Raw genomic sequence first — 23,411 nt, 5'->3', positions numbered from 1 at the left:
CTGTGAGTTTTTCACTCTCGCTTACAGAGAAACAATTCAGGGTTACGTTCACTCCTGGAAGCCAGTTTGTAAAAATATCAGGCTGCAGATGTTTTTTCAAACTTTCAGTTCAAGCTGTGAAATGGGTGGAATCACAAGGTAAGTCATTTATTTAACAGCCACTGAGTTGGTAATGCAACATGTAACTGATGCCAGTAGTGTCTTTAATCTTTGTGATTATATTGTTACAATCACTGGGCAAACACACTTGTTTCTTACATTGAATGATGCAAAGGCCCTTTGTTTGATTATATTCCAGAAACATCATCCTGTATTCACTGTGCTGCTGCTATGTGATCCCACTGTATCACTGCACTGGACTTCACTCTCAGAGTAAGTAATCATCGACGTTGCATGATGCAAATACTGAGATTAACAACTGCAAATGCAAACAAAAATTTTCATTAAAAAAAAACAAACACTACAGCCTTGAAGTAACAGAAAAGCATGAGTCATGTTCTCTTAGCAGCAACTGTCAACCCCAATGTACTCACGTAATCATACCCTTTCTGGTCAGTTTTTACTGTTCCCCTTTGTTCATCTTGACATATTGGATAATTCTGCAGTGTTTCTTTTCTTTCACTTGAAATTAGTTCTGTGGAGCTCGGTTAGTTGTTTTATATTGCACACCATTTCTAAGGCAGACACAGTGTTAATTGATATCATTGTATACTAAATGACTACACATTTACATTATGTTGTCTTCGCTGTGTTTATTATTCCACTGTACTGCTGTTCTTATCTATCTTTTATGACAGAAGGCCTATCCCATGTGTTAGTATCAGAGTCAACATTACAACCTAAGTGAGTCCAGCTGCTTGCATGTGGGTTTAAAATTGCCCTAAACAACACTCTCATAGAAAAATATACCTGCAAATTCAACAATGGCATTCAATGAGTGTAATTCTGCAGTATAAATCCCGAGCCAAACATTTGAACAGCACCAGAATTTAAACGCAATGCTGCCACTCATCTTGGCAACTGGCAGAATGGAAATGAATGTGTGTGGAACATTCATTCAGCCTTGATAAAGACTTTTAACTTCCTGTCCAGGTGTGTGAAAACAGGGAAATCTAGAGGTTACGTGTTAAAGAGGAAACCCCAAACAGTAAGAGATAGCCCAATATTTATTCAAGGCAGTGGTGCAGCTTTCCAAACACTGAGCTTTTAGTCCTTTCCCACACCACACACGCACATATGCACACGCGCACATATTTGACCTCTAACATGCAGCTTGCCTTTTCCCATTTTTCAGCTGTGACATTTTCATCTCGAGTTGGTATTCACTTAGAGCAGGGGTCCATATGCCCCCAGACCGGCAAAGGGGATGATAATTTTCCAGGTTGAGTACAAAATACAATGTTTGAATATTACTGGAAAACCTAAAGATATGATGACTCTGTGAAATGTATAACCTAAAAACAAATGTATCACTGATATTGCAAGGCAAATTATATAAAAGTCATATCCCATATACTGTACATGACCTCCAAAGACACATAAGGATACTTTCACAGCAGAATTAATAATCAAGAGACAGAGTTTCTACAGTAATCATCTTATGCTTCTGAGTAATTATTTTTTTCTGAGGGGATTTTATATCTAACCACCCCTCTTTGCTGGCACCCTCAGGATTTTATATAATGTCACAGTTCCACATTGCTGAGCTTGCAAGAAGGGGCACTGTTAAAAAGGTTGCTGGACCATCTCTTCAGGATGTTGCTTATCAAATAGGCCCAGCTTTCAACTTCCGAATCAACACACGGTAAGCAGCTGTGAGTCATAATGTGTGAGTGAACACTGACACCTAGTGGTTGAGCTGGTATAAAGGTATTTACCCTGTCCATGGTCCTGAATGACCTAAAATCTGACCTTATCACTTCACCACAGTCCTGATGTAAAACGTCTTTGAACATTGCAAGAAAATTATAGCAATTTATATGACTGAAAATATGATTTAATTGCCTTAAAAGAGAATAAGCTCTACATGGGACAATATAGTAATGTTGTAAAGTTTGAAGGTTTTGACAAGAGTTCGTCTTTATGTTTCAGATCAGCTTATCCTCTGGGACTGCCGGAGGAGTTTGCCTTTGTGGCAGTGCTGCGCATGAGTGGCAGCACCATAACTAGGAATTGGAATATTTGGCAAATGTTGGACGTGAATGGCGAACAGCAGCTTGCCATCACTCTCAATGGGGAGTCAAAGTCTTTGGAGTTTAGCTTCGCAGCGCTAAATGCTGGGAGGCAGTCTGTTGTTTTCAGGCCTATAGAATCACTTTTTAATGACCGGTGGCACAGAGTTTTACTGGAGGTTAGAAAGCATTCTGTGGCCCTTCTGATGGACTGTATCTTCATCGGTTCTCAGAATATTCCCCCAAGACAAAAAGTTAGTCTTGGTGGCTTCACTGTGATAGGAAAGCTGAAGGACGCCCCAGTGATTGCAGTTCCGGTATGTCTATAATACTATACTGCTGATATTGTTTGTTACTCTTCTAACATTTTGTATTACATTACGGACTTACTTTAAAAAAGTTTCATCTAAGAAATAAAATGATCCCTATAATGATTCCTGATTTAGGGTGTCCCATTAATTTCTCATAAGCCTGTTCGGTTTTTAACATGGCTATGCCCCATAGCTTCAGTCTTCTGCCTGTCTTCTCATGTATTTCTGATGATTTTGTGCTTATAAATCATCTTTCTTTTTCTTTTTGGTTTTATTGATACAAGTTTGAACTCCAGTCAATGCTCATTCACTGTGATGTGACGCAAGCCCGGACAGAAGCTTGTTACAGCCTCCCAGCCATGGCATCGGTAAGACTGAAAGCATGAATGACCCTCAGTCTGAAGTTGTTGATGTAGAATACTGATTTGCTGCATGTTGATGAGTTTTACTTTAATGGGGAGAAATATATTTCAGCAGCAGCCATGTTTTGTTTGTTATCAATTATCCAATCCTGAGAGAACAAGTTGTCCAAATCTTTCATATTGATAATAATGATACTAATACTAGTTGTTATTATTATTGTTATTGTTATTATTATTATTATTATTATTATTATTGCGTCTCTTGTAAACAGTAGCTCGTTCTGTGAAGCAATTTGTAACTCCTAAAGTGCGTTAATTTGAGCAGACCTCAAAAAAATAAATCCATTTTGGCTATAGCAGAGGTTGTTAAATGTCCCGCTGATTCTGTCTATTGGTGGTGTCTGCAGTGTGGCCCCTCCCCCTGATGTCCCCTACAAACCCTCCAATCCCTTCCCATTACCAGACTTAGTATGAATATACATGAGCCCCTGATAGCTATGGGACCTCTGAGGGTGTAGATAGCTGCAGCGGGTTCAGTTGGGTTGTTTTGCTGGGGGCTCCCTGAACCCAACAAATCCCAGAGAAAGGACTACAACTTTTACCTTTCCTGCTCACGGGGAGATGATGGCTGGGGCCCCAGGCGTTAAATGGTCTTTTCTGGTGGTGCTCCTGCAGCTTGCTCTTATTTGCTCCGCTCAAGTAAGACTTATTATTTTTCCCTGTGTGTGTTCTCTCTATTTGTGTCTACAGACTAATGTGACTGCTGTGCAGGTGAGTGTTCTCCCACTGCTTATGCCACATAGCAAGATTGTTACACCTGCAATTGTGGTGAGATAGTTTTCGAACAAGTCGTTTCTTTCATCAGTTTATTAGGCATCTGTCCATGAAACGAGTCAGATGCCAAACTTAGTTTCCGTTTAGAACTTTTTCATTGGCATCATGCTGTCGAACACTGAATAGTTTGAAGCAGAAATAATGTCCATTGGATTTGAGCTTTAGTCATTCCAGACTTAATCTTGTCTTCTGGCAACACACAATAAGGCTCTGCACCTGTTTTAATTGTTTTTTTTTTACGATATGCTTGTTGCTGCATGTCAACATAAGAAAGGACAAAATTAGAAAGGGCTGTTTCTAGAAATTTGAGAATATATTTTCTTCACACATTAAAATCATTAACTGTTTTATACAGAACAGCCAAGGACCCCCTGGCCCTCCTGGACCTGCAGGTGTCCCAGGAATTGATGGCATTGCTGTGAGTCCTCATTATATACTATGACAGATACTTAGAAAATTGTTCACAGTTTGTTGTCCTTGAAGCATTGCATCTTTTTGTTTCAGGGGGAAAGAGGAGCAGACGGCGAGGACGGTCCTCCTGTAATTATCAAATTCAATGAAAACTATCATGTTTGGTTGTGCTTTTAAACTGCATTCATTTTCAGTTGTGTTTGTGGAACTTTTCATTTTAGGGGCCTGATGGTGATGCAGGTAAACCCGGTTCTTCAGGATCACCTGGAATTCCTGGAAATGATGTGAGTAGCCTATGTTTAATGTGTTATATGCAGTAATTGATGTTCACAGTATTGTTGATGAACTAGCCAACTTGGAATCTTCTAACTTGCGAGTGGGTGGAACCATAAATTGAGAGCCTCCCATCGTATAGATCCTTCTTGTACATACTGGCCTTGTTAAGAGACCAATTAAATTTCTAGATGCAGTGTGGGATCTTGGGGAAATAAGTGCAAAAATTTTAGGAATTTACCCAACAGGATGAACAAATCCAAATTTCCTTTGAAAGAGAGCAAACCAGAGTGTGATTAACTTTAGCACCCATTAGAGTTTAAAGGCAGGTTAGAAAAACATATTCCAACAAAGGCAATAGTTATTGTATATTGTTATATAGTATATTGATGGTAGACTGACAAGATGGGCTGTAAGTAAAATACACCTTAACTTAAAGATTACATTACACAAAAGAGCCATTCCATTCGTCTTTCTAAATGTAAAATTGACTAATAAATACAGTGTAATCCGAAGCCTGCCGCATCTTCCAGGATTCTGAAAACAATAGGAGCTTTGTTGGCAGTGGCCACTATTGGTATCTCCTGTTGAGAATCCTCAAATCAGTGTGGAATGATTCCTTTCAGTGCACTTGTTTGACATGAGGCAGACAGGAATGTTGTTCTCTGCATGGTTTGCAGTCTGAGAGTTTTGCCCTCTGACTGTGTGCTGACATTTTCCCGCGTGCCTGTTAAGCTGAACACGCACATGTGGAGATTTTGGTGTGCTCAGAAACATAATCTTTGCTTTGTATCCAAAGCATCTGTTAAACAAGAAGCAGCAGTGCTTCACTGCAACATTTTAAAAAAAAGTCCATCTTAGTCAGAATTCCTCTTTTACAAGAATGATTGTGTTATGATATTGTGGAGATCTGGTGATGAAAAATATTGACAGAAGATAGAAAGCACATGCAAATCAAGGTTTTCTTTGGGAAAAACAGATCAAATATCTAGATGCTAATTTGCTTCAAGTATTGTTATGATGTGTTCATTTATCTGCACGTCTATTTCTCTGCAGGGTTTGACTGGTCCTTTTGGAGATCTTGGGCCTGATGGTCCCACTGGACAGAAAGTAAGTGACTAATGAGCCTTTGCTTTCCTGCTTCAGAGACTGTCGGTGAAATGTTGCCAAGCTGCTGTCCAGTTTTTTGGCATGGCAGCAAGAGCTGCGGTGCATAAAGCAATTCCTCATGACAAATGAGACTTAATCCCGCAAGTCAAATCCCTGTGGGGCAAGAAGCCCCGGCATCGGTCCTCATTAGGCTAAACATTGCAGGGTCAAGTGGGCCCAACTCAGTCATGTGATGTGCCAAAGGAATGTTAATTTGGACCATCTGCAAACTTGTACAGCTCAATTCTACCGGACTGCAGTAAATTTGTACGTGCCTCAGTGTCTATTCATGTATCTAATATGTTTCTTTCTGTTGTTTAGGGTGAACCTGGAAAACCTGGACCTCGTGGAACAGCTGTGAGTAGCATTCCCTATTTAAACCACTCCAAGAACCAAATCAACTATGACCATCTATTAACATTCTACCGGTCGTCTACTTTTTAATATCTGTGTCCGTCTTGTCTTGTCTTCTCTTGTGCACACCATGTTTTATAAATCACACTGAGATGTTCTGCATGTGTCTCGTTAGGGCGTTGGGCCAGATGGACCCCCTGTAAGTAACTCCTCTGTGATATGCAATTGATAATACAGATCCCACAAAATGCAATCATTTGGTCTTCCAAGTTGTTTCAGTGTTGTTCATCAATGATATGTATCTGTGAACAGGGACCACCGGGGCCTGGAGGACTTCTGGGTGAATTGGGAAAAGTCGGACCACCTGTGAGTAGACACAGAAAGATGTATTATAAATGTATGATATAAATTAGGTGATATAAACATCTAATCACTGGGCTACCTCTGGGTAAATGAGAGAACGGATTAGTTTTTGTTCATGTCCTGACTGTGATGAGAAAAAGAAATGACAGTAAGTCAAAGCCTGATTAAAGTCACATGATTCCTGCTCTGTGCGGCACTCACTATGCTATGGTGTTGGTGAACTGAGAGAACTGTGACGCCTGGTACCTCAAAAACATGCCAAAACACCTTTATGCACACACAAAACAACACATTAACACTGTGTGCCACATACTGATCATGTGGCCAAAAGTTATTTCATTTTACTTGCTTGATGTTGTCAAATTGAAGATGGATGTAGTCAGTATTGAAAAATGAATTTAATCTAGGAAACTGATGCAAAGTATAACATATTCTGCATTCCACTACATAGATAACACCAGGTTTCTCTTTTTTTTTTAAATTGACATATCAAATCCAATTTTTTTTTCAATGTGCATCATAGTCATAGTTTTTTTTACCTCAGTTGTGAATATCATACTTGTTATTAGGAAGCCATAGTTACAATCTAGGTTTGGCACATTTCAACTTGAGCGTTAATAAATGTCGGTTTGTGGTATTACTTTTGAATAAACATCGCACGAGACTGCAGATCAAATAAAAACCTTTTGAAATCAACCGCAAATTGATCTGTATTTGTGATTGTTGAAATGGTGAATGCATTTAGCCACTAAATGCACCTATTGGTAATTTAGAATTATTTTCTGACGGTGTAAACACTGATGTCAGTTTTCGAGTATTCTACAATAGTGTAAGCTAGCATTATGTGGATTCATTTAGCTTCTATACACCAGATGAACCCTTCAGAAGAAATACTGTATTATCTCATTCTTGTTAGAAGTGATGTACAATGTGTCATATTATATGCTCACACATCTTTTGTCACTTTCCACAGGGGGCCATGGGTGTGAGAGGACCACAGGGGCCTCGTGGGCCAACTGGGCCTAGAGTAAGTCACGAAACCTTTGCCATCTGACAAGATTTGCAAATGTCCTCATGTTTGCATGGGAAGTAGTACAATGCAAGTGTGAAAAGCTTGGCGTTGTTAGCAGCCGAAATTGCAAAGCTATTGTTTTCAACTTGTTACTGTGTGTTTCTGTGGGTGTGTGGTCCTGGATCCTGCTGTTGCAACAAAGACTCACACAGCTATCTACCAAAGTATTCAGGTTTGAATACATTGGTATATACTCAGGTTCTGGGTCTGTTCTATAGTTCTATGAGTCTGAGTTCACTGGCGTCACAAACCTGGGTCTCGTTGGTGGTGGTGCCACTAATAAAGTTAACTATTTACAATGTGAAAATGTAAATCTGTATATTCTCCTCATTTTTAGGGTGCAGCTGGTATGCTAGGCAGTACTGACCTGGTAACTAATATTTTTTTGGGGGGGAAATTTAAGTATTCTTATTTTTCATTTATTTTGCACAAGATCAGAACACTCGCTGACCCTCATTTTGCTGTTTAGTGTCCAAACTCTTGTCCACCTGGTACCTCCGGACATCCTGGCCTTCCTGGCATGAAGGTGAGAGGATGGCAGCTTTTGTTTTGCTTTAAAATCCCTCTGCCAGAAAATGTTTTGAAAAAGTGTTTACTCAGCCCTCCATTTCTTCTCTGAATATTTCTAGGGCCACAAAGGTGTAAAAGGTGAAGCAGGGGAACCTGGAAAACAAGGGCACAAGGTAAAATATGTTCATTTAAGAAAAAAACAAGTTATTTGTGGATTAACTATTTGTGGGAGATTGAGCTTTGGGTCACATCAAATGGTTTAAAATTCATACACAACAAAGTGAATTTGACACCTAGGACTGCATAGATAGCGAAATGAAAACATTAATTTGCCTCCCAAACTCCTGCTGACTTCTTCTTATCAAAGGAATTTCTGACACATTTGAGACACATTTTATTCATGCTGCTGTATTCTAGGAAGAAGCGATATGATTCTGTGGGTAATTCCTTCAACTCTTTTGCAACGCACGGGGGGATGATTTATTTGAAATGATGTTCAAGCACAACTATTCTCTTCCTGTAATGTGTCCATGCACTATATAAATGGAAATGAGTCTGGGACCATCTCCTCTTATCACCACTTGCCAGAATGCGATTTACTGACAGTCTGCTCTCAGACTCTGGTGTGTGTGTTTTTTTTGGATGGTTTTCTGCTTAGCAGTCTCATTTGAAGTCCCTTTTTCTGCCTTCCATTCCAAAAATATCAGACCTGAAAGTATATATGTTCAATAGATGCACGTGTTGTTTTGAGCGCAGGTGCATTGTTTCGTAATACTGAAGACAGAATATATATATATATATATCTATATAGAATACATAGAATATCCTAATACTGTGCCTCACTTATGTATATGAATTGAAAAGAAACACCATTCAAAACATTCTAAATGTGTCATTAGAAATCCGATTGTCACGTTTTATGATGATGAAATTGACATGACATCTCATCTCATCTGCTTTATTGCTTTCATTTCAGTGTGCTGTTTAATATTTAAATGTCTTGAATGGTCCGCAACTCCATGACACTGAAATGAACGAATCTTTTGATCCATCTTGTATATTCACGAGATTAATCGTCACTTTATTCCCTTTTTACATGTGTTATCGTGTGTATTTGAAAGAAACAAATTGGCTTTTTAACAACAGAAAATGAGCAGAGCTTTAGACTATCTTAATGGATATGCCCCCCTCTAGTTTACCACAAAAGGTCGCATACAAATTATTTGTAATTTGCAATATTTGGACCGAAAGTTATTTGGACTTCAGTGCTCGACTGCTTTTTCTTGAGAGTGGGCAATAAACACTTTTCTGGACAGCTGTCCCATTTTCAAGGGCAGAATTTATTTGAATGTTTCCGCAGAAGAAAGGCACTGTTGGAATACCAGTTGATATGAGCTGTGAGGATTCCCTCTTAGTTCACTTGATGATGTTATTTCCTTTCATTGATGTCTTTTCCTTTTGTTCACTCAGGGTGAGGAGGGAGACCAGGGAAGTCCAGGGGAGGTCGGGTCCCAAGGAGCAACGGTGAGTTGATCAGAGTCAGAGTTAGTTCTTTACTGTGTCAGGTTCTTTTTTAATGATGCACCTCTTGGATCTGTTTGCTCTTTCAGGGACCTCAGGGAATTCGTGGAGCCACGGGAGTGATGGGCCCCAAGGGAGAGATGGTGCGTGTTTCTGTGGTCTGCAGGCCTTTAGAGTCTGTCATAAACATTTACAATTACCTGCAATTATGAATTCGATTATCTATTGTTGCTGTAAACTGTCAATGGTTTGTACAGATTATACTGACAGTTAATGGCCATATTGTTTCTTTGCAGGGAGCTCGAGGTCTTGATGGAGACCCAGGTCCTCAGGGAGTCGCAGGGGCAACTGTAAGTTTATCTGTAAATGCAAATGTAGTTTCACAGCCAATGTAACATATACAGCACAGGTCATACAGTATCTTTCTCAATGCATTATTTCAGGGGGACCAAGGCCAGAGAGGTGTGATGGGTGAGCCTGGGCCAAAAGGTGAAACGGTGAGTAGACACGTCCTTATCGTGGATGGAAACAGCTTCAAAAGTATTAAACATTGATGATCACTGGATACTTTCTGTCGCTCAGGGTGTTCAAGGGTCGAGAGGGATCACAGGCCTTCCAGGTCCCAAGGGAGATGCTGTGAGTGTTGGATCAATGATGGCAAACAATCCGCCACTGTAACTGTCGGATACTTGGGCTGCAAACGCTGCATTTTACTTTCACCTCTTTTGCACCAGGGCTTGCCGGGTGTGGACGGCCGTGAGGGTATTCCTGGGATGCCAGGAGCAAAGGTATGAATATTTAGTCAAAGCAATATGGCAGATTTATGAGAACAAAGACAAGGCTTAGTGATTCTGCTGTTCGGAGCTGAGGTAGCGTTGTTTTTTTCATTGTCTGTTTTTCTGCAGGGAAGTGTTGGGAAGTCAGGCGTTCCGGGAGAGGCTGGACTCCAGGGGCTTCCTGTGAGTATGACCTTTGACCCCAAACTGTCATAGCTGACTCTGACTGGTATATTGACCTGTGTAAGTCCTTAGTGCGGTTTAAAGTATCATAGGTCAGTGCAGTTATTTCCACATGATCTCATTTAGTTAAGCATCCCACAATGATATACATGAAACTACTTGCTGTAGGTTCACATTTAAGCAAATAACTTTGGAAATCCATTAAGTAGTGATATCATACAGAACACATAGTACAGGCAGTGCTGTGAGACGGTGATTGAATGCTACAGCAAAGTGTTGCTGGCCCTCCAGTCTGGGATTTGTCAGATGAAAGGCACTAATGAGACATTGGTGAACATGACTGACAGTAGCCAAGTTTGTAGGTGTACAAATAACTGCCTAATTCATAAAATAATTAGATTTATAGCACCGAAGATATTTGCCTTAAACGAATTTGGGTCAAACTCAGGAATTAATGAATATATTTATTTGACTTTATGTTCCAGCATTTCTTGTGAGGTACATTTCGTTTTTTGGAACGGCACCTGCTGCCTGAATTATTCTCCCGCGTTGGAAGAAAAATGTGTTTTTGTTATTGTTCAAGATGTCTTCTCTGCTTTCAGGGTTTGCCTGGCGCACCTGGACCAAAAGGCTCGGGTGGCCCTAAGGTTGCTTTCTTGATGGACTGATAAACATTTTCCATTATTTTCTTAAACTCAATCATTTGGTTCTGAAAGCCAATTTGCTTCCACCCAGGGAGATGCTGGTCAGGCAGGGCTATCTGGAACATTGGGATCTGCTGGCAAACCTGTAAGTGTGAGCAGAAACAGGATGAGACATCAGTCAGGTTTGTGTCCGCTTCATCACGCCACTGTGTCCTTTTACTGTCACAACACAGGGTGAGCGCGGAGAACAGGGAGAGCTTGGACCTGTTGGACCCATTGGTGAGCCTGTGAGTGCATTCCCTCGGCCGAACATTAATCGTCTCTTTTTCGTTCTTATCTTAAACTTTACTTCTCCTGACTTTCTTATCATTTCCCCTCCTTCCCTGTAGGGAGACATAGGAGAGCAAGGCCTTCTGGGACCAGGTGGCAAGCCAGGTGCAAGGGTGAGTAGTAAACGCACAAGTTGAAGAGCATGATTAAATTACATTTTTTTCTACTTTATGTCTTTAATTTCAAATCCATAATTAGTTGTATTCATGCCCTGTGATCATCCAACAGTTCTAATGGAAAACAGCAAGTGAATAAATTCACAAGGGAAGACACAGAAGAGGCAGTAATTATGCATTTGGTGCATTTCTGATACTCTAAATGTGAAAAAGCAAAAAGAGGGAGCCACTCAGAGCTCTAGTTCCTGGCTGTTGTTTCACTGGAATGTCTCAGAGAATAGGCTGAGGCTGGATCTCACAGGAGGTATATTTTCACAGTAAGGGGAGACTGAGCAGGAGGCTGAAAGAGCTCTCTGTTCCCCTGGCATTCCTCAGACAGTCGGCCAGCGATCAAAGGGAGAACGGCACACACCAACACGCCCATGAGAATAAGGAGCAATGCTAAGCTTTTAAAAAATGTTGGTCACAACCATAATGTGCGCGCAGAACTCTGACATGACACATATTTGAGTTTTTATTTATCTGAGGAGGTATTGCTATTCATCAGCTATTGGTCTATGACATAACTATCTTGTATCTTGGAATTTTCAATGCTGCTGATATGCTTCTGCTGTCAATATGTAGAGACGTGCATGTTTTCTTGATATAGGGACCAAAAGGTGATCCCGGTCTTCCTGGTCTCCCTGGTCCTCCTGGCCTACCCGGCGAAAAAGGAGAGAGAGTAAGACACCGGCATGTTTTCCTTAAGATACCGATTCAGATTTAGAACTGTTTTCTTAAAAAGTCAAATCAATGATCAACCGCTAACAGCTGATCAGCTCCCTCTAGTGTAGACAAGCAAAACAGGCTTTGTTTCTCATTATCGTAATCCATTATGCACCCCTCATTTGACTGGTTAACGTATTTGTCATGTAAATTACAGGGTGAGCGTGGAGAACTGGGACCCAAAGGAGAGCAGGTACGACAACCTGAATGCTTAATATTAATTCTACTTTAACAGCAATTTACTGCACTTAAATAACAAGTGGGTTGCTTGGAAAAATGATTTACGGACTGTGTTTTCATAGGGAGGACAAGGCGATGAGGGAAACCCTGGAGAGAAAGGGGATGTTGTGAGTTGTTTCATCAACACAGACAGCAATCATGTCACACTGTTCGTTGTCACTGGAGTTAATTAGGCAATGCTTTAATCTCCTGTGTTTTATTAACGGGGTTATAGGGTGATGCAGGAGAATCTGGACCCAAAGGAGAGGTGTGTCACCAGTTCCCTTTTACATCAAGTCATCAAGAAAGCAGTCCAGTCTTTTAATATTCACCTGGTCTTATACTGTGCATGTGCTCTGTCCAGACTGGTAACCCTGGCGAGCCTGGAAGTAGAGGCCCCGAGGGAAGTCGAGGCCAGCCTGGCATTGAGGGGCCTCCTGGGTCACCTGGACCACGAGGCATGCAAGGGAACAGGGGCCCGCGTGGAGTCAGAGGCTCCCAAGGTCCTGCGGTAGGTCTAGAAGAAAGAAAACGCTTCAAAAGGAAAGTTTTAAGAAAGTGTCTGAAGATGCATATAAGACCTGTGCATCCGTTTGACAGAATGAGAAAAACACAAGGCAAAGTGTCACTGACCAGAACTCTTAGGCATGGGGGATATTTCAACATATGTATGGTGTTTTTAACCTCCTCCCTTTTTGTTTCCTTTTCTGAGGTAAAACTCAGATTAAGTTTATTTCAGACAAATTTAAAGGTCTGTTACCACAAACCATCATACAAATCTTCCCAGCTTCTTGCTACTCTTTGGATAAATACTTTGCATTCTACATCTACATATATTATATCCCTTATATATGTTAGAATTGTTCTATGAAAATCAGAAATCTGCATATTCAAAGACATGTCAAATGTTTAAAATAATTAAACTCTCCCCATTAACTGCATATTTCCCTTCCACACGTTCCTGTACAATGAATCTTAAACATTAAATGGGTTTGTAAAAAGGAAAAAGTGACAACTGGAATCTAATAATGTGAAATTCAGTCTTTGGTGAGTATATTTAAACCACGGATATATAAAAAAATAAGATATCTTCAAAACTGTGCTCATTATTCAGATTTATTGATATATTTGTCCCAAACGTGTTTTGATTATACCTGAAAATATGCATAATGTAACATTTTTATTCTGAAGCATCACTGTGTAGGAGAGAAAAAGTATTAGCTGGATATCTTTAGAAATGTGTTTTTTTTTTGGGTTAAAGAAAACTTTTCTGTACTTTACACCCATAACTTTAAAAAGGGTGTTCTGACGCACTCACTTTGCGTTTTTCTTTCTGAGAAACATCCCGATGAAATGTGTCAAACTGAGCGGAGCCCTATGTAGCTGCTTCCATACACAAAAACATAGGTATACAGTAGAAAATCTCTGAGGAGCCCTTTTGAATCTCGAAACTTGCCAAATAATTCAGTAGACATTGTAAATCTTCTATGAAAGTGTAAGTATCTCAATAAACAACACTTCCGTTGCTCTAATTTATAAGCTCATATATACATATACATACAGTATATACATATGTATCAATCTTCCACAACAAACTCAACAATTTGAGGTAGAAACTTCTGGTTAATGTGACATCAAATACACCAAAGTACAGAGAAAGAGAAATTCTATGAAAATGTTTCATTAAGATTAAGATTTTTCAGCTTTAAACATCTTTAATAAGCCCTGGAATTGTAAGAATTTTCTTCACCCAACTAGCCATTGCAATGAAAGCAAATAGTAAACATACTGTGGATGCCATACATAAAGGTTTTAGACACTGTCATGAAATCTATTAAGCTGTCTTTTTCCTTATAGGGCAAAGAGCCAAGTGATCAGCACATCAAACAAGTTTGCATGCGAGTCATGCAAGGTAAGAAAAAAGAGGCTTTTGACCCCATTTATCATCCCCTTGTGCCTCATTTCATGGCTTTAATGTTTCCCACAGTGCCTCATTACACAACCACACAAAGAGCTGCCCCTGCATTGTTTCATTGATCTGGCCAGTTTCTGAGTACTCTGAAGTTCAAAAAAGGGAGGCTCTCATATCCAAAACATGAAATGAGCTTCCAGCTTTGTTCATATGATGGATGAAAGATTTCGTCTCCAGGCCTTGGAAATGTTTCGCTGAAGTCACAACATCTGTTCCATTCATTCTTGTGCTCTTACATCTTCGCAAGTCATCTCCTACTCTCATGACTTTTTTATGTCCGATTTGCTGAAAAATTCATTTCACCTCCAGTAGACCTGCATTTCTCTGCTCCAAGCGAAGATTCTGCCTGGAAAGGGGATCTTGAAAGAGAGCAGCCGAGCAGCCACTACATGGACTTCCATCAAGAGCCAGAAACCTGGGATCTTATGTGCCCAAAAAAAAAACCCAAAACATTTTAATATTTAAATATTAGGTCATCTGGACCATATACGTACGTTTTCTGACATTGATTGCTAGAAAAAGAGTGAATTATGTTATTTTTGCTCAATGTATGGAAGTTTGAACAGAAAACTTGAAACAACAGGAGATGTTTGAGGGATATCATGACCACAGTTTCACCTCGGCTCAAGTTAAGCGCTCAAGAGCTTCATCCGGAACTCAAGCACAGGATCTGTTGTACAATTTCTGCAAAGAGCACTGTTTCGGGCATACAAGATTGAGTCTTCCAATGGTGCAATGTGATTTATTACAGTGTTAAGTCCTAAAAAGTCCATTGAAAGCTATTTGCTACAGATGGGCAGAAACATTTTTGTTGCCAGTTTTGCATATTTATGGTTCATCATCATTTTTTCTTTCTGCCGTGCTTCAACAGAACAGCTGGCTCAGTTAGCCGCTAGTTTAAGGAGGCCAGAGTCTGGCGTTGCAGGCTTACCTGGGAAACCTGGACCCCCTGGGTCTCCTGGGTCCCCAGGCGACAATGGCCTCCCTGGGCAGGCAGGAACCAGAGGACTTCCAGGACTCAAAGGGCCACCAGGACAGATGGGACTGAAAGGACCCAAAGGTACTGAATACGCTGCCAGTATTTGTTGTTTGAGGCGATGTGGGAGAGCTGGACATAAATAGTATAACAGCTTGTTGTTTCCGTAAACAAAGATGTTTAACACTTTACAGGTGAAATGGGAGACAGAGGGTCCAGAGGACCCACTGTGCGAGGACCTAAAGGTCAGCCTGGACCTCCTGGGCTCCCCGGTGAGTATATTTGCATTTCTTCTGATTAATTTTAAAGTGTACGTTACAAGTCTGTCGTAGGACTGTATAGACATTCTCATATGCACAATGAAACTTTATATGAGAGTGAGTATAATACATAATACATATGTACTTGAAAGTGAGTACATTTTTAGTACATACTGTATTTCTCTTGTCTGGAACTAAGGAGATTAGTGAATGAGGAAAACCTCCATGTATCCTTGTTTTGTACAAAACATGTTCAGCTGAGGCTGGTTTTTAGTTGCTGCACAATGGTACGGTGGTTAACACTGTTGCCTTAAAGCAAGAGGGTTTCTGGTCCGAATTCTGGCTAAGAGTTTGTATGTTCTCTCTGGGTACTCTGGCTTTCTACCACCATTCAAAATCATGCCTATTAATTTAATCTGTGATTCTAAATTGACTGTGTCAGTATGCATGGTTTTTTGTCTCTTTGTGATGGATTGGCAACCTGTCTAAGTAGAGCTTATCTTCCCCAAAAATAACTTGTAACGTCAGCAGTCAAGTGAATGTAATGGTGTGGAAAGTGTATCAGTTCCCCTCTGAAATGTGGTGGGGTATGAAGTAGCATAAAACGAAAGCTGAAGTACCTCACTGAAGGACAGTACTTGATTAAACGTACTTGGTTACCCTCCACAATAGGATATAGCTGACACATAATTATGAATGTGAGTTCTACTCTGCATCACTTACACAGTTATCAGCTCAGGGATCTCTTGAAAGTCTGCAGGGAAAGGAAGACCGATTACTGCGACCAGAATGTATTTCAGAACCTAAAAGCTTATGTAGTGTGACTGTCAGAGATAGACTTGAACAAAAATGCAAGCCTATGCTTTAAAATCCATCTCCTCATTTAACTTTATGAATGTGATGATTACAGGAGAGCCAGGTAAACCTGGCTATGGTCAAGAAGGTCGGGACGGGCAGAGGGGACCTCCTGGCGTTCACGGACAGCCCGGAGTGCCTGGGCCTCCTGGTGCAGCTGGTCCAAACGGTTACTGTGACCCATCGGCCTGCAACCTCCAGGCAGGTGCTGCCCAGCAGTCTCTGGATGTGAAGGGACCTGCAGGGAACTAAGAGACACTCTGGCAGAGACAGACAGACTTGTTGGATTATCTCCCTGAACACACAACTGTTGGTGATAGATACATAAACCTCTTCTTGTGAGCATGTTTTGTGCTAGAAACGTGTCCATCAGAGGGAGCCAGCATTTCTGAGTCATAAAGAGGAGCAAAAGATTTCTTGCGTTTTATGTGCTGCAAGTCTTGGTCCAATGTGTTTTGCTTCCTGACAGATTTTTTGATATACTGAGGATTCAGGCTCTAAAGTATGAAATGAACAGAAATGTTTGTTTATCCCACTCTCCATGTGCCTCTGCTTGAATCCCATTGTTCAGCACAATCTCCATTTTCACCGTTTTCTTGAATAAAAGCTCCTCAACTTTCTCACTGAACAGCTCAAGTAATCATCCAAAGCAAATCAGGGTCAGGATTTTGTAAGCCTAAAAGATCCTGTTTCAGTCGTTATGTTCTCAATATGATAATGAACCAAAGATAAACCTGCCGGGACCCAAATTACTTTATCTACATTTCCACATGTCTGACTGCCTGTTCAGTCCTGCATTTCCAAATGAAAAGGGAGAGAGGATGAAAATGTCATCAAGTCACACTGACTTTGGGAAATGTTGTAAATCTGTAAAAATGTTTGAAATGTGGTTAATTATATTTCCTACAAAACCACCTGATGTGCAATTTTGCCTCATTGTATAGAATGACAACAGAGTGTAGCTTTGCATATGTGGAAGTATATTTCAGGGGAAAGGAAAACCCCACATTTATATAATAAATAAATGAGATAACACATGAAAGTTAAATCAATTCTGCAATTATCTGAGATGGAAAAGTAAATGCAAAACACAAAAGTTGTGTTCTCGATTGTTTCTCTAAAAACTTATACCTAAAATAAATACATATAATAGCTTTCTCACAATTGAGTAGCTGTTCTGCAGACTTTAATCACATCACTTTCAGCAGGCAGACTTTTCCCTGCTATAGATTTTCTTCAGAGGATTAAGGACTTTTCTCAGAGATGATGTGACATGATCCACAGCTCCAAAACAGCCACAGAATAGATGTTGCAGAGACAGAACTTGTCATTGGTTCTGCTTTGAAACACAAAGATCTCACAGTTGAAAAACACAGAATAATGTTTTATTCGAAGCTGGCTTTATTCCACATTGTATTAAAAAGAAAAAGAATTGGGTTGCTCTGCCAAGTATGAATAAAAACAGACTTAAATCCTATCTTTAATTAAATATAGAAGACAGCATGTCAAATGTTCAAATTTTTTATTATTCAAAAAAAAAAATAGATGTACATTGTGAATTTGATCCCAGCGACCGTTTAATGAAGTTGGGACATGAACATTTCTTATCTTCCTCCTTTAACCAACCAATACTAACTGGTGTAGTTTTTTTCTACAGCTACATGAAATCTTGATTTTCCACTACACGATGTGGCAAAAACTTTAAATAGTTGGAGTGTCTGAACTGCAGGCAGGCCATTTTAGCACCAAGACTGTCTTACTACGGAGCCATGATGTTGTAATACATTTTAATTCAAAAGCTGTAAATATATAGCGCAGCAACTAATGGTGTTTTTAACAGATGTCCAAGTTATCAATGATGGATGATCTCTCTTTTTAACCAAGAGGATAAAGCAAACATGATTTAAAATTCCACCCAGTTAAAAGTCTGTCTCCATCTTTCAGCAGTTTCAAGTAAACTCAACAGGAGTGAACTTGTTCAAAAGCCTGGACCAAGGTAACCATCAAAGAGTCCATCTTAACTGACCTGGTCTGCTTAACTGGTCTGCAGTAATTCTAAATCTTGTTTGTCACGTTCTTTCTTCACATGATAGAGCTTCAACACCATGGAGTGAGTTCCACCACAGAATTATGTCTGTTTTCGGTGCACTGAGGCAGGAGGTTTAGAAACCCATGGCCATGACCAGCTACACTGACCCAGTAGTGCAAAACCAAAACAGAAAAAACAGAAAACGCAACGAAACGTTCCAGCTGAAAACACATTTTAGAACACACCTTTTATTCATGAAGTGGGGTTTTTAAGTCTTATTATGTGTTAACAGTGTTAATGTAGGATGTATTGAAAAAAAAGACTGGATGCAAGAAATAATGCACCAGATAACATTTATTGCACACAGAAAGGCAGGCGGCATTAATCAGTGTAAATGAAAGATTCTGAAAAGAAAAAAGTAAAATATAACCTCTGATACCTGGTAACCACACACACTGGACTACACTCCCCAAAGGGCACATTAATGCCCCTATTCTTTCTTAATTTATGAGCCAAGTCACGCTGACATCAACAAGAAAATGTGTTCTTGAACACGCATGAGGTTTTTCATTTTCCAAGGCAACTATTGTTTAGACTCGCTTCCCTTTTTTGAAATTTCTAATCACGTAGCCATGCGGTAAACCAAGATTGAGGTAGATATTCAACCAAACAAAGACTTTTAAAAACAAACATTAAAGTCACCCAGCATGATTCGAGCTTATACAGGAGCAAGGAGCAGTTTCAGTGGGAGCAGCAGGCAGACATTTTTAATCCGAGGGGCCGTGCTGAGAGGCTGATCCATATTCACCCTCATTACAAGCTTACTTACAAGATTAGATTACATGTGGCAACAGGATCAACTTACATTACCGTGAAACACAAGCAATAATGAAAACTGTGGATGTATGAAAGGGATGTTTTAAGTGAATTTTGCATTATTTGAGTGGCCTGCCTTGGGGTGCATTTTCAAGAGAAGTTGCAACATCTCCGAGCTATGAGTTTGCTTTCATCAGTCATTTTCCACTTTGAATAAATGGACTTTAGTTTGGTATAATGTTAAATATCTCCGACTTTCAAGTGAAGTGAGCTGTGACATCAGTGTCCTCCCTACTTATCATACTGCTTGTGTAAATGGAAGCAGCAAACTGGTGCATATTAATATCAATTGAAGCTAAATTCAATATACAGCGGAAGTTGCTCTCAGCAGTCCACCAGAAGAAGTTTAGATCACATTAGTCTGCTGATACTGTCTCATTTGAATCTCATCAAGTTCAGTGTAATTGTCTCCGAAAGAACCCTGTGAAACTAAAAATGAAAATTAAAGAGGGTGAAAGGACAGAAGGTGGAGAAGGAAGGGGAATTCATGTGGTCAATAAACCAAAGCAAATTGTTTTCCTTGTACAGTCACAGCAAAGAGAAAATAAAAACACATCCAGCAGGGGGCTCCTTCAACTCACAAATGAAGTCAGTGACTCGTACTCTATTTCAAAATTAGACTCACTCACACTGATAAAATTGAGCAGCGATTAAAAAAAATCAAGCCGGCATGCTAAGAAAAAATGGTCTGCAGCTTCTGAGTTACATGTGAGTTATAATTCATTGTGTAAGAGCTGCATACTGACTATGATATAAGGCATGAAGTACAAAGGGGGAAAAAAAGAGTGCCAAACTGATCTTAAAGGATGAAATACAGATAGAACTGAGTTCTCGATGTCACAAAATTTCAGATACACCCACAGAACTCTTCAAACATTAATCACATCAGGACAAAAAAGTCAAATTAAAGCCTTTGAGTCAAACCCTCATTAAACAGACCTGAAAAAGAAACCGTGAGGATAGTTATATAGATTCACCACAGACCAGTAATCTTTTTCTTCTATATACTGCCACATGTCCATTTTTTAGTGTGATTGGAAAGGCCATTTTTTTTTTTAATGAATGCATTTAAAAACCTGACTCTTTGCAAAAGGGGAATTAATCTAAATATCTTTGTCTCTCATTTGGGAACTAATACTCTCAGTTAATAAATCAGATATCCATCCTTTATGTAAAAAATGATATATTATATGGCCTGCTAGGGTACAATCAACTCAAAGCTTTCATAAAACAGTTGAGAATATTTAAACTCAGAAAAAATGTACAGAAAATAAATAAGTCAAAACTCCAGTCTTACAACATCCAAAAAAAAATCCAACAATCCACAGTTACACACAGTGTTGGTCAGAGTGAAAAACCATGACGTAGATGATGATATAGTTAAAACTACAAGAAAATTCAAGTAAATTCATGAGTATAACATTGCACCATAAAAAAAGAAGAAAAAAAATATTGTAGCAGTAGTCCGATTTCCCTTGGGCTCAAAAATATACACATAAACCAGAGGAATCATCATACCTGACACTACGTAAACAATATATGCCAATGATCATCTCAGATGCAACAGTCGTCAACATTTCCAGAGATGTATGATTGTAAGTGAGAACCTTAATGAATTACAATGACAGCCCGCTTATTGTTAGGTCCCATGTCAAGCCCTATTAGATATGGAAAAAAGAAAACAAGAAAAACACACACACACACAAAGATACAATCATTATTTAAAGATAAAACCAACAGTAAAGGGATGCGAGGGGGTCACCTCACACTCACAGAACATTAACGTCATTTAAAGAAGATTCTTTTCATGCGGAAAGATCTGCCCTTGATGTAGGTGTCTTCCACGAATAGCTTCAAACAGACCCGGTGGGTTGTTTGTGTTTTTTTAAAAATTACAAAAGCTTTAGCAAAAACATCACAGATGAGGGCTCAGCATCAACATACAGAAAATGGGAAGTATCTTTAGCAATGATTTTACTGCAGGTGCTTGATCATCGTACACGGCACAAATGTGTCATGAGTCATTGTTTCAAGGGAAAGAAAATCTGCAGAAACTTTTCCCTAGTTATAAACTATCCAGACATGTATTAATCCACTTCCTAATAATAATAATAATAATAATAATTTTACCAAATAACCATGCTACAATTAGAATAAGTACCATATTTCAAAAAAATTCTTAAGGAGCACACTTGAAATAAATAATTTCTCTGTCAGACACATTGGCTGCACTTTGGTTGCATAAGAAGTTTCATAAATCAGTTATTTTCTCACACCTACACAAAAAAATAAGCACATTCACTCAGCTAATCTCGTTCTCCTTCTGCCTCTCTCACACACACAGAATCATGAGATGTACCTTCTGCCAGCACAATGGCTTATCTGAGTAAGAACAGGAGAGTGCATAGACATGCCCATTAAAGGGGCAAACAAATAATTAAGATTGTGTTTTCAGACAGGGCTGAATTTGAAGAAACAGTCTTTTCATGGTCTTAAAAGACATGTTGAGAGTCGACCAGGAATGCATTACATCACAGTAGGGGTTGTGAAAACAAGAAATAACTTAAAAGTACAGCATTGTCAAAGACTTTTCTGTAGTGTTATAAACAAACCACAACAGCAATCCTTGTAAAATAAAACCCCGATGGCGTCCAAATGCTATTGTGACGTGAGTAAAAGATTTCAATTGTGAGTCTGTCCGATAAGGGGGGGCTGCAGAAGCTGTCAGACACAGCGAGGCTTTCTCCTGGACTGTGTTTGCAGCATGGAGCTCAGCGCTGGACGGCTGCCCTAAGACCAGCCTTCATTGCACTCTGTCGGGCTTATAACGAAGGAAGAAGACAGTCAGAGGGGTCACATGTCCCAGGAAGTCCACGGGGGCCTGGAGAACCAGGAGGGCCCTGAGAAGGGCCACCCGGTGGGCCTTGGGAGAGAGATATATATCATTAATTACTGCAGTAGATCACCATTTACAAGAGCTTTCCATTAATGATTAAACCGTGGTTCGGCACAGTCACAGACTCCACCAGACAAACACAGATTTATTCATCACATGGTTATCAAAAGCTGATCAACTACAACATTAAAAACCAACAATAGGTGAAGTGACACTGATCATCCTATCATAATGTCCCATTTTAGTGTGAAACCAAGAATTCTAAGATTGATGTTACGTACTATCATGCGGCATCCACCAAACCACATTCCAACTGCAGCTTCCCCTGACAACACTGGCCTCCCCCAGCAGGGCAATTTGCGCCATTGTGTCACAAAAATTGATCTAAAATAGCTTGACAAACATAACAAAGATGTCAATGAATTAACTTGGCTTCCAAACTCCTCAGATCCCAGCCTGACTGAGCATTGGCAGGACAAGCTGAAACGAGTCCAATCAAAGGAGGCCCCACCCAGCGACCCAAAGGACCCAAATGATCCAAAGCTGTAATTGCAGTGCCAGACAGCACAAGACACGCTTAGAAGCCTTGTGCTCATGGTCCAATGAGTCCAATGCTGTGGCACACAAGGGGGACCTACACAATTTAAAGCAGGAAGTTTTATTGTTGTGGGTGATTGGTGTCTGTCCACCACATATATTGGAGATGGATTGATAAATTCAGTTCAGCCTCAACACAGTTTTGTATAACTTCAGATTTACAACAAACTGATGAAAATAAAATCAATTCTTTGTTTTCTCACTTAAGAAGTGAGAAAAGTTTCACCACTATAAAGTGTGTCAATGCAGTGAAAAGGATTATATTCTGTGACTTTGCAAATGTTCTCCCTCTCTGCTTTGAAAAAAGTATTCATTGTGAAAGATCTCATTTAGAATTGATGAATTCTTCAGTTTCATTGAAGACAATGAGGGAGAGACCGTACAATTCTCCATTCTAATATGTTGAGGTCATCATGGCAGATGAGACCTCAGTGTCTCGTGTTACCTAGCAACAGCTTGTTGAAGTGGCAAAGCAGTCTAGTTTGCTTTGTGCTTTCTGACATACAGTACTGGTTATATATTGTTCATCAGGCACGACATCCAGTGATAACGCCGTCTTTTAAAAGGATTTTGATAAGCCTGTAAA

General features: G+C 39.8%; 2 protein-coding genes across 2 annotated transcripts in view; one reads left to right on the top strand and one right to left on the bottom strand.

Moving 5' to 3' along the window:
* Positions 1–3,368: 3,368 nt before the first annotated feature.
* On the top strand, positions 3,369–17,341 carry col9a1b (collagen, type IX, alpha 1b). The gene is made up of 32 exons (XM_072390390.1): positions 3,369–3,543; positions 4,034–4,096; positions 4,183–4,218; positions 4,311–4,373; positions 5,419–5,472; positions 5,833–5,868; positions 6,041–6,064; positions 6,178–6,231; positions 7,202–7,255; positions 7,638–7,670; positions 7,770–7,826; positions 7,930–7,983; positions 9,281–9,334; positions 9,421–9,474; positions 9,628–9,681; positions 9,775–9,828; positions 9,914–9,967; positions 10,066–10,119; positions 10,237–10,290; positions 10,893–10,937; positions 11,026–11,079; positions 11,168–11,221; positions 11,324–11,377; positions 12,030–12,101; positions 12,303–12,338; positions 12,448–12,492; positions 12,600–12,632; positions 12,729–12,875; positions 14,222–14,276; positions 15,208–15,396; positions 15,507–15,584; positions 16,483–17,341. The coding sequence occupies exons 1-32, from the start codon at positions 3,466–3,468 to the stop codon at positions 16,677–16,679; spliced, it is 2,043 nt and encodes a 680-aa protein (XP_072246491.1). The 5' UTR covers positions 3,369–3,465; the 3' UTR covers positions 16,680–17,341.
* Positions 17,342–18,792: 1,451 nt separating this feature from the next.
* The window catches only part of LOC140313157 (uncharacterized), a 104,152-nt gene continuing 99,533 nt past the window's right edge, over positions 18,793–23,411 (bottom strand). The window contains exon 55 of the mRNA XM_072391151.1: positions 18,793–22,255. Within this exon, the coding sequence (XP_072247252.1) occupies positions 22,155–22,255 (101 nt within the window). The 3' untranslated portion in view covers positions 18,793–22,154. The remainder of the gene's footprint in view (positions 22,256–23,411) is intronic.

The sequence above is a fragment of the Leuresthes tenuis genome, unplaced genomic scaffold, assembly GCF_036924035.1.
Source record: "Leuresthes tenuis unplaced genomic scaffold, fLeuTen1.0.hap1 SCAF_8, whole genome shotgun sequence".
Taxonomy (NCBI): Eukaryota; Metazoa; Chordata; class Actinopteri; order Atheriniformes; family Atherinopsidae; genus Leuresthes; species Leuresthes tenuis.
Note: the sequence above shows the minus strand (reverse complement) of the source record. Positions and strands in the feature narration are given on the sequence as shown.